The sequence below is a fragment of the Microtus ochrogaster genome, linkage group LG9 (assembly GCF_000317375.1).
Source record: "Microtus ochrogaster isolate Prairie Vole_2 linkage group LG9, MicOch1.0, whole genome shotgun sequence".
NCBI lineage: Eukaryota > Metazoa > Chordata > Mammalia > Rodentia > Cricetidae > Microtus > Microtus ochrogaster.
Window position 1 is genome coordinate 38,454,480 of NC_022034.1, and position 12,048 is coordinate 38,466,527.

Below are 12,048 nucleotides of genomic sequence, written 5' to 3' on the forward strand. Positions count from 1 at the left end.
TGGCTACATAGGGAGTTTGAGACCATGAGATCCTGTTTAAAATCTAAAATCAAATACATAACAATAAAATTAATTTAGGATATTTTAATACTATGTATATAAACAAAATCATTGATACTAACTTAAGGCGGTATACAATAGGAATCTAACGACTGTTTTATGCACTTACTGTATTGCTAAAGAGTATTACAGCACACTCTCTTCGTATTTAGCCTGTCGTTAGCCATTTGACCTGGGCAAGTCGCCTCATTTGGAATCTCAGTTCATTCATCCTGGAGATAGACTGGGGAGTTTAGAAATGCTTTCAAGGATCTGGCATAGTGTATAGAGGATTCCGCTCATCATAGAAGATTTGAAAAGAAAAAAAAAACAGTTTGACTTGCTCTGTTTCCAGAAAATTTGAATTACCCTTATGGAGCTGATTTGAAGATCCCCTTAAGCTAAAGAAGAGGTAGCCTGGCTTTGGTGACAGGTGTCGGGAGGAATTTCATTTTTCTTGGGAGCTGAGTGAACCAAAACCACCTTCTAGATTGGTTGCTTCAAAAGACAAACAGCAGGATCAAATTAGCTTTAAAAAAGTAGTTGAGGCATACAGTGCTTCGCGGGAGCCCTGAGTTGGGCAGCTTTGTTACTTGTTCCAGTTTGGATGGCATGTACAAAGAATGTGCTTTTACACTCTTTTAAGTGTCCATCTGTGGACTTACGATGGTTTCCTACTTATAAGACTCCGTGGCTGACATACTTAACTTTTTTCTCTACTTTAAAGAGACAATTTGTTTTATGATAAAGAACTTTAGGGCCTCAAATCTCCGTTTATCTTATACTGGGATGAACACAGTAGGAAAACCTGCTCCGGCTGTCCAGGATCAAGGCCCAATTTGACACTGAAGAAGCTGAGCTTCCACCATTCACATGCTGCCTCCAACTGTGTTACCTCAGGCTTTCCCAGAGTTTGGGTACACTCAGTCCTCCAGCTTAACAGCGTAAGATAAATAAGAGCACTATATACTAAGACGACACAACTAGAGTAATTTGTAAATGGCTTTCTTAGAACCCACAGCCTTGACAGTTGCTATTAGCCTGTACTGAAGTTGTGGAAAGAGCAGCTGTCTCTTTCCAGTCTCTGTAGTCACTGCCAGCACATCATGGAGGCTTGCATGAGACACTGTCGGAGAATAGTTACACTTCTGAGAAGCTGATTTGTTTGTATCTTTCTGCTATAGTTTCTGCTAGCTGCTGGTAGGCCTCGTTGTGTTGATTTATGGAAACTCAGAGCTGGTTTTGATCAACCTTTAGTGGGTGTTTCATCATTATGTAGTTCTCTCTCTCTCTCTCTCTCTCTCTCTCTCTCTCTCTCTCTCTCGCTCTCGCTCTCTCTCGCTCTCTCTCTCTCTCTCTGTGTGTGTGTGTGTGTGTGTGTGTGTGTGTGTGTGTGTGTGTTTCCTGTGTATGGGGGCATGTAAATACAGATGAACACATTTTGTCAGTATGAGAGAAGGTTTTTGAAGGCAGCTCTCTCCTTCCACTTTGGCAATTGAGGCAGCATTGTTCCTGTCTCTGGGGCACTGCTGTGTACTCAAAACCAGCTGGCCTGTCAGCTTCCTTGTGGTTCTCCTGCTGCTGCCTCCCACCTTGTTAGGAGTGCAGGGACTGTAGATGTGACATTGCATCTGGCTTCTTTCATGGGTCCCAGGGATTGAACTCAGGTCATCAGGCTTGCACAGTAAACACTGAGCCATCTTGCCAGCCCTCTGAAGTGAGGTCTACATAGAAATGCTAATACAGTTGAGCGGAGCTCAGTTGTGAAATGATTGGCTTCAAATTCTGTCTATAACAGCTAATAGTCATCATTTTAAGATTATATTTGATTCTGTGCCAAGATCTTGAATGATGGTACCATAACACCAATTCAGAAGGCAGATATTTTGCAGTAGAAGTTATGATACACTTGTTAGGATAGCCTTATTTTTATATAGATGAAATACAAACAGGAGGGAAAATGTAGGGATTACTGTATTGGTACTGTCATGTACAGTTCGTTCTGCAAAGCCCCTGCTACTTTGACACTCAAGGCCTGATTGAAAGTCACCGGCGTAGATTTGTCCCTTTTCTACCTAAAGGGGTATTATATGTTGTAGTCTGCTATGCTTCTTTTTTTTTCTCTCCTCATATAGGATTAGTATTCCTAATACAGAAATCTAAAATTCAGAATGCTCCAAATTCTGAAACTGAGCCCATTTTAGATTTGGAGTTTTCAGATTTTACAAAGCAAGTAAAGTCTATGCAAACATATACATAAACTATATATATATATATATAAGCTGAAGCTGAAATACTGACCCCAAGTATTTCAGGTAAGATACTCAAGCTGTGTTCCCTCCCTCTTTCCCAGTTCCTATTGTTCAGGCCTCACCTGTGCTGCAATGTCAGTGTTCCATATCCATTGAACTGTACCCATTTATATAACTTAGTATATATAGTTCATGGGTCGTTTAGAAGAGCCCATGTTGTTTATATGTATAATGGAAGCTATTGGGTCTTTTTGAGACACTGAGTATGATGGGCAGAGTAGGAGCTATGGAGTTGCCTGACTTTGGCCTTCACTCAGCCTTGCTTTCTTATGCCCAGGTCCTGTTTGTGCCAGATGCCAGCTTCCCTTCTAGTACCTTACGGCTTTCATCGTCCACTCCTGGTGCTACTGTCTCTCCATCATCATCAGATGCAGAATATGATAAGCTGCCTGTATGTAATCTAGCCCCTTACACACTGAGGTTCATTTCTATTACAATACTTTCTATTAGTGGTGGAAATCAGTACACTGTGTTCTTAATGATTGCATCTGAAAATTCCCCTAAAGGAGTGAGGACAGGGATGTTGCCGTCAGTTGAGAGAATGCATCCTCTCCTGGCACAGCTGTTTACAGAAGGTCTCAAAGAGAAAGGTGAATGCCTTATGCAAATTCCCAATTAAGTGAGTAGATTGTGCTTTTCCAGGGAATTGGAGTTCGTGATCTAGTATGAATTTTTTCATCTTGGATATGGTCTAAGGCATTTAGGGAAAAAATTTTGTGGGCTCACATACATTTTTTAATCTCAGTTTGATTTGGACCCTTATCAAACTTACCTCTAATCTAGGAAGTAGAAGTTTTCAACTTGTATCTATTCTGGTAATGTTAGTGTTAAAAATGACTTAAGCTGTATAATGATTTTTGTTTTCTGATTGTTGGTGATTGATACAAAAATCCAACTTTTAGAGAATTTCTGAAAAAAGTATGAATATTCTGTGCCTAATAGAAGAGAAACTTTGAAAACCAAAAAATAATTTGTGGTATTTTTGAAGGACATGTGTCATTGTCCTTTTTAATGTTCAAAGAAAAGCAGGTATAATATACTTATGGTATAATGTGTTTTGAAAAGGGTTATTTTTTTTCCCTTCAATTTTGGACATTTTGCTTTTCTAAGGATGCTGACTTAGCAAGAAAGGCCTTAAAACCCATTGAGAGAGTCTTATCATCGACATCTGAAGAAGATGAGCCAGGTGTTGTGAAATTTCTCAAGATGAACTGTCGCTACTTCACGGATGGAAAGGTATCTGTTCTGTGACAGGTTACCAGTCAAGAGAATCTGCATAAACTAAACAAGATCGCACATTGCTGGAAGGAAGGCTCCATTAAAATATTTTACCCACAGTTGATATGCAAGATTTGAAAAACATTCATTGATTTTCTTGTTGGATATTTGGTCTTTTCCCATTGAAGGAAATATATTAATTAAATAGAAATATTTTTTATTTTGTTTGGTTTTGGGGGGGCTGGTTTTTCTCTTAAGTTTTGTTTTGTCTTGGGGGGTAAGTTGCAGAGGGAGAGGGTGAAGTCCACAAAGAATCAATAAAAGTTAAAAAGAATTTTTTTAAAAAAAGAAATAGGTTTCCTTGTGATCTTGGATTTGCCATTTCTCTTTTTGCTCTTGACCTGTAGGTTGTTAGGGAGACAGTTTGAGTTGAACAGCAGATACTCTCAACTTTAAATTTAAATCTCAGCTCTACTACTTGCTAGATATGAGACACAAGGAAGGTATCGGAATATCCTTATTGTCTGCCTTTTCCATCTATAAAATAAGAATGATACTAAAGCTTAATGTGTGGGGCATGATACTTTACAAGAGATGATTTGTGTGAAGATCTTAAGCGCTAATCTAGGAAAAATAAGTTTTTAGCTTATGTTGATGCTGATGCTGTTAGCATTGAAAATGACTTCAGCAGCACCATGCTTTTAGTTTTCTCATTGTTGTCTACAAAAGAAATCCGACTTTTAGTGAACTTTGGAAGAAAGGTCTATGTTAATATTCTGTGTATAGAGTGGAGAATTTACATCAGGCTACAGACAGTAGAGAAACTTTTGAAGGCAAAATAAGTAATTCACAAAGATAATTACAAGGCTCATCAAAGCTATCAACTGACTTTGTTGCCGGAAACCTCTCCTACTGTCCCTGGAAGATATTATCTTGCTGATCAGCAGGGTCTCTCATATAATCTTATAAAGCTTCAGATTTGAAGATCTGCAGGCTACTGTCTAATGTCCACAGTGCAGCTGTACAAACTGGAGCTGCAAATTTTCCCTATTGCTGTTTCTATTGAATTCTGCTGGAATGAGATTTGTGATTGTGTTAGACAAAAATATTAGGACTAGTCTTTGGCACCACGATTCTGATTCTCTTTCAGTACCACAGAGGAGAATGACACGCTAGAGACGTGCTGAAGAATTATCGAGTACTGTGTTCTTGATCATGAATGGGCTTGGGACAGTCTGTTATTTTTCTAATAGAGAAATGGGAGCCCGTGAGACATGAGTGTGTGAGCCAAGAACGCAGCACGGGCATCTGATTGCACAACAGGGAGCTGTCACTGCTCTGCTGCCTCCCCAGCCACCAGCACTGTGACTCCCCAGCGTGTTTTCTAGCTTTCCTAGCATAGATGTGATTGTCACATAGGAGATGGTGGCTCACAAAGCCAGTGGAAGGACAGAGTAATTAAAGGTTCTATGGTGGGCAGGGAATGTTTTTCTATCTCAAGTAAGGTCTTCTGTTAATTCTTTCTGCAGGGTGTGGTCGGAGGTGTAATGATCGTCACTCCCAACAACATCATGTTTGACCCTCATAAGTCCGATCCCTTGGTTATTGAGAATGGGTGTGAAGAGTATGGCCTCATCTGCCCCATGGAAGAGGTGGTCTCTATCGCCCTGTACAACGACATTTCTCACATGAAGATCAAAGATGCTCTGCCATCGTAAGAGCCATTTCTTCTTTTTAGACCAGGAGTTGTTGAGAGCTACAGATGGAATTTCAAAGTGAGGGTGTTTACAGGGCCAGGGTATTGTAAAAGCAGGGACTGTGTAGAAGAAAGCCAAAATGTAGAGAGATGTTGTGTTGTGAAGTTAAAAAAAGAAAAAGAAAATTGGGAAGTAGAGATGATTAAGGAAACTTGTGCGTTCCAATAGTAAAAGAAAAAATGCTTGCCTGAAATCTTTCTAGAGATAGATGGATAGATAGATAGATAGATAGATAGATAGATAGATAGATAGATAGATAGATAGATGATAGATAGATAGTAGGTAGGTAGATAGATAGATAGATAGATAGATAGATAGATAGATAGATAGATAGATAGATGGACGGACAGACAGAGACAAAGGAGAGAAAAGAGGAGCTGAGGGTGATAAGGGGGTGGGGAGTGACTAATGATCAAAATCATCCTCACTTTCAGGTTTTGTGTCTTGTGGGGGGAATATTTAGTGGGTCCAGCTGCCACAGAAAATAGGAAGGGAACAACTGTGAGGGGTATTGATCCTCATTAGTTGCCTGGCTAAGTCTAGAAAAACATTAATTAACAGCTGAACCAGTTGACACCATTGTATGCTTTGCCCCAGCAGGGCTTGGCAGCTGTGAGCCCAAAAGCAGATGGTTAGATTAGTCTCAGTTGGGGAAACTGGCAGCTTGGACTGGGGAGAGGAACAAGAATGAGGTGGGCAAGGTTAGCCGCGAGGTTAATTGGAATGCGGTTGAATGTATTTCCCATCATTATTCCGGAGAGGGGAGAAATAAAGGATCTTTGGATGTTTATGGGAGAAACTTTTGCTTGTTAATTAAGGATGGAAGAGCTGAGTTCTTTAATCTGCAGGACATCTCAGTCTTCAATCCGCCAAATGAAATTTTAAGATCCAACATGAGAGGATTCTCTAACCCACTAAGTTATTTGACCCTGAAATCTTCAGTATGTTCTGGAATGTTGTTCTTAGGTAATTCACTTAGTATATTCTCATTCCTACAATTCAGTCAGTCACAACCATATTTTAGCATAGGCTCCTATTGGCTCAGTGAATGCTTATTAAATTGAAGAATGAGTTAAAGCTTTTTAAGTCATTTAGCAGAGCCTAACACTTATATGGGCTTTCATTTCCTATTGGGAAAAGCCTGGGATTTTCGTGCAAATGGCTTATAAAATAAGTCCAGGGAGAAGGTCTGCTGCTTGCGACTTAGTTACTTTATTGGCACCATCATTTATTTTAAAGCTACAGTGGATAAAATACTACTTGCAAATCATCTGGCCTTTGAGAAAGCATCCTTAATTCTGAAATTGCAAGTACTCACCTTATAAAGGAGTTTTGCATCTCTGTGAACCCAGCAGAGATGCTTCTACTGTTGTAGGTGCAGATGCAGGGGCTCAAAATATAGTGCCAGTCATACTAAAATATATATTTTTCTTAGCCAAGTGTAGTGGTGCATACTGTAATCCTAGCCCTTGGGAGTTCCAGGAAGGAGGGCTGTAAGCTCAAAGCCAGTCTTCATTACAAAGTAAACAAACAAAACAACAACAATAATAGCTGTATCAAATTACCAACCTAACTAAAGTGGATAGTGTTTTAGCCATTTATTTTGAACTTGAAAGAACACTCTTAGCAGATCTTTTATATAATTCAAATTTGGTTTTTAAGCATCTCTTATTAAGGGGAAGTAACTGACAAATCTCAGAACAATATGTTTCGAGAGATAAAACAGTTGTTACATCGTTATTGGTACAAAACTTGAAATGCTTTAGAAACTTCTGCAATATTTTAAGAGCTCCTCTGTAAAATTTCTTTTTCTATAGGTCTTTAAACTCTAAGGCGCTGTTACTTCCAGTAATAATGAAAGTTAACTTCCGTATCTCGTTTACAAGTAATGGGGCCTTTTAATTAGAAAATGAGTAAGTTTAATTAGAAATATCTGGTTTTAAGGCAAGAAACAAAAAGTTATAGTTCAAAGTCAGCTTCTAAGAACAGTTAAAGGAGCTGAGGTGTCAAGAAGCCTTTCAGAATTCTGCATCTGACTTCCACTGTTTTATAAAAATGGAAAAATTGACCTCTTAAGGAATTTTAGTCATTAATTCTAAAATCTTCCCTCTCCTTTGTCCTTTCCTTCAAAAATAACAAAAACTTTATTTCATATAGAAAAGTCTTGCAAGTAACATCTCCATGCTTTGAATGCATCCGTGTGTTTCTAGCAAGAGGTATAACCCACATGGTCATCCATCCATTCGTCATTACTTTTAGTTGATTTTACATTTTATTTTGTAATCAGTCTCTTGCTTTCATTTTCTTACTTTGAAATCATTTTAGCATAAATTTAAGTTGTAGTGTATTTTTTGGTTTGAGTTTTGGTTTTGTTTTGTGTTTTTCTTTTCCTCCGCTTTGTTTTTGGTTTTATTTTTAACATTCCATGTGCATCCACCATTTTTGCCCCAACAGTGACCTACCTCAGGATCTTTGTCCTCTGTACAGGCCTGGAGAATGGGAGGATCTGGCTTCAGAAAAAGATATCAATCCATTCAGTAAGTTCAAGTCCATCAACAAGGAGAAACGGCAGCAGCATGGGGAGAGAACCCTCCCTTTAAATCCCAAATCCATGGGCTCTCGTGAGGAGTCAACAGAATGCACACGGGTAAAACCCTTGGACAGCTCTGAGTCATGGAAATTAAAGCAACTGGAAGCTTCTAGGGGGACAGCCAGTGAGCCTCCCTCTGTGACTCAGCTCAGCAAGGGACCTTCTGACCCCCATGCTGCCTCGGAATCTATAGCTAAAGAAAACTGTCTTTTGGGGGAAGATGATGACTTTGTTGACTTAGAGGAACTCTCTTCTCAACCTGGGAGTGGGATGGACAAAGAATCTCTTTCCCGTGACCAAAAGAAGAGGGAGCCCCAAACTATGGGGTCTGCAAAGCAAATGCAGGTGCTGTCATCCCTGGACCTCACCGGGTTAGAGAGTGATGCTGAATTGAAGGGGGCCCTCGATTTAGAAACCTGTGAGAAGCAAGACAAAGTGCCAGAAGTAGATAAACAGTCTGGATCCCCAGAAAACCAGGGGGAAAGCACGCTCAAAATCCACGAAGACCTCGATAAAGTTAAACTCATTGAATTTTACCTAAGCAAAAGCAAAGAAGGATCACAGCTTTCTGAAAATGTACAGAAGTCAGAACTCGGTGAGAACAAAAGGATCGAGCCAGAAGGAATAGACATCACGCTTAGTCGCTCTCTTCCCCAGGCAGGTGACTCTCCACCTGAGGGCCACAAAGAGCCAGATGCAATCTGGGTAAAAGACAGAGAGAACCTTCCCCTGAAACTGGACCCTCGTGCAGAAGAAAATGTAATTAACAACAAAGAGGCTTTGGAGTCTTTGGAATCATCTCTGGACAAGAGCTGTCAAGGTGCACAAATGGATAATAAATCTGAGATTCAGTTATGGCTGCTAAAGAGAATTCAGGTACCCATTGAAGGTAAGCTGTTTGGTTGGTTAGTTGGTTGAGTTTGGATTGTGTGGCTTGGTTTTTTTTGGGGGGGGTGGGGGTAGGAGATATTCATGTGTGTGTGTGTAGTATGTATGAATGTGTGCATGCATGTTTCCATGTTTGTGGATACATGTATATCTGTGGCATGTACATATGAACATGGAAGCCCTGTGTTGTCTTTGATCATGGCTCACTTTATTTACTGAGACTGAGTGGCTACTAAGCCCAGAACTAGTCTAATTAGCCATCTTGCCTAAGAATCTCCTGTCCATGCCTCCCTAGTACTGGGGTCATAGGCAGACCTTGTGCTCCCCTGGCTTTTCTGCTGGTGCTGGGAACCCGAACTTGAGTCCTCATCTGGCACTGTAGGTACTTTATACACTGTGACATCCCCAGCCTCCTGTTTTGTTTTGGGGCTTTTTTGGTTATTGTTCTTGTGGTTGTTTAGTGCCTCTGTATTCTATTGTATGTTTGCCTTTGTAAAATATGCACCTGTAGTAATAGTAGAATAATTATTTAAGAGTATTCTCTTAAATATTCATATTCTCAATAGAATATATCTTTGCTGATAGCAATAATGATTGGTGTAAAATTTTGTAAAATGTATTTATTTAGAACTTGAACTGAATATAGATTTCTATTTCAGAAGTATTTGCCTCGTTCAAATAAATTTTTAACCTTGAATTCCTGAATCTAAAGGAGATGAAACTGTTTTTGAGAGAGGAGAGAGAGAGAGTTGGTCACACTGTGTACCCCAGTAGAACTCTATCTGTAGACCAGGGCTAACCTGGAACTCACAGAGATCCACCTGCCTCAGCCTTTTGAGTGCTGGTATTAAAGGTGTGTAGCCACACTCAGCTAAAAATGCTTTTGAGGGGTTTCGGTTCTACACCCAGTAGCCTTGTAGTGGGATGAGGTCTTACTACTGCTCACTAACGTGTGTGCTCATGAAGTGTTACAGTTCTGCACTATTTGTTTCTGTTCTCATTTTTATACTCACTTTTAGTGTGTAGCATGCTGTATAACACACACCAACTTGAAACATGTAAAAATGTCGCCCTTTTGTACCAAAGGAAGTCCGATGGTTCATTAGATATAATAGGGTACTGATGAATCAGGTTTCTACCTGTTGACAAATTTTACTGTGGCCACTATTCTTGGGATTGAGCAATGCGTTTTTATATGTGATTCAGATATACTTCCCTCGAAAGAAGAAAAGAGCAAGACCCCACCAATGTTTCTGTGTATCAAGGTGGGAAAACCAATGAGAAAATCCTTTGCCAGTCACACCACCGCCATGGTCCAGCAGTACGGCAAGAGAAGGAAGCAGCCCGAGTACTGGTTTGCTGTTCCCCGCGAGAGGTGAGCAGAGCTGAGACCGTGTCCACTCTCAAGGTTCCAGTTGTCTGTGGGCCGTTTACTCCAAATATCGATTTTATTCTTGCAAAAGAACTTATTCTTAATTACAATTGTTTTAGCTTCTAGAAGGGTACGTATCGATTTTCTTCTCCATGGCCATTTTCCCACAACAGATGTGAGGTCACTGTCGGTGCAATATGCCGATCCACTCTCATGGCTCCTGCCGAGTTGATTTTCAGATGAAGGAAGATGTTGATAACTCTCAAATATCTGGAATCAGAAGTGCTCTTCTGTTGGGGGTTAATGGAGCTGGGTGGAGCTGCTCCAGTCTCTTGAAGTGCAGTAAAGAGACAGGATGGATGGTCGTCTCCAGAGTGCTTCAGCGTGAGAGCTGAGGAGACTAGGGCCCTCAGAGCGGAGTGCCTATGGCTCAGGGGTGGAGAAGTATGGCACGAGACCCCCAGGGTAGACAGTGGGGTTACATGCCTTGAAGGAGATTTGTGGTTTTGTTTGTTTAAACTGGTAGCAATTGTGTCTATTTATTAGTATGACATTTATACACATGTGTATGTACCTTCTATGATCAAACCAGGGTAACTAGCATATCCATCACCTCAAACACCCATCATTTCTTTTCGGAGGGAGCATTTGCAAATCCTCTCTGTAACAGTTTTTAGGTGCATCCCTCGTCATCCCTACTGGGCTAGAGGACTCTGGAACTTACTCCTTTTATCTAACTGCTTTTGTACTCATGAGCTAAGTTCTCCCTGTTGCCCACACCTGCCCAGATAGGTGAGTGTGTGTGCTGTCTTTCCTAGCCTGACCCCTTCACTTAACTCCTAGGTTTGTCCGTGTCGCTGCCAATCACAGGCCTGCAATGACTTGGTGACTGAGTAATATTCTTCTGTGTCTGTGCCACCTCACGTTCTCAAGTTCCTCTGTTGTTGGACACTTATGCCATGTCTTGACTGTTAGCAAATCAGTTCTACAGTGAGCCTGAGAATGCAGACAGAGCGTTGTATCCCCATAGTCCCCAAAGGGGTGATTTTATTGGTTTGGGGACAGGCAATAGTGGCGTAGAAATTCTTCAGCAGTGTACTACTAATGATATGTTTGTAGAATGTAAAAATAGGAGTTTTGAATCAAAATTAGAAAATATTACTTCTTGAAAAATGATTTATTTGTATGTGTGTGTGGTAGAATAAGAAGATGTACAGAGAATAAACACACACACAAAAACTTTACTATTTTTCACTCTGAAACCCACCAACCTTTCTTTTCCGGACTAGTCACCAGGCATCATCTAGATAGGTTTTGCTGAGTAGAGAGAACTCCCTCATTGGCTGTCTGTAACATGAACACTCACAAAGCCAAATGAAATCCCAAGGAAGGCCATGCTTTCTAGATGATTATTGCCCAGGGTAGTAATTCTCATCAGGAAAATTGCTTCATTTTAATAAATTATAGCTTAATGTGAAAATAATGGGATTTTAATGAATGAATTTGTTAATAACTCCCCCTTCTCCGAGGTACAAACCTACATTAAAATGAGCAATAAACATGGTTTGTTTTGTATTTATGTAATATACCCGGTCACCGTGCATGCAACCCCCAGGATTTCCTGGAAGTTTTGAAGTAGGACTGTGGGGAAAGGGTATATTACTGTAAAGTGGTTCAATAGAAAAAATGTAAATTTCTGAAGCTCTATAATAAATTGGAGTCCTAGGAGTAGAGTAGAATGCTATAAATGGATCCTTCTCTGTAAAGATTTGGCTGCTTCATGTTTATAGGCAGGGGAGAAACAGTACTGAAATTTTCAGTCATGTTGTGGGTTGTATAGACTCATTTGGAGAGGGAGGGAGGGAAGGAGAG

At 40.2% G+C, this 12,048-nt stretch overlaps 1 protein-coding gene across 1 annotated transcript in view; it reads left to right on the top strand.

Annotated features, from left to right (window-relative positions):
- The window catches only part of Ncoa7 (nuclear receptor coactivator 7), a 148,225-nt gene that overhangs the window by 95,847 nt on the left and 40,330 nt on the right, over positions 1–12,048 (top strand). The window contains exons 6-10 of the mRNA XM_013352416.2: positions 2,629–2,742; positions 3,462–3,587; positions 5,099–5,283; positions 7,814–8,805; positions 10,011–10,179. Coding sequence (XP_013207870.1) covers positions 2,629–2,742; positions 3,462–3,587; positions 5,099–5,283; positions 7,814–8,805; positions 10,011–10,179 — 1,586 coding nt within the window. The remainder of the gene's footprint in view (positions 1–2,628; positions 2,743–3,461; positions 3,588–5,098; positions 5,284–7,813; positions 8,806–10,010; positions 10,180–12,048) is intronic.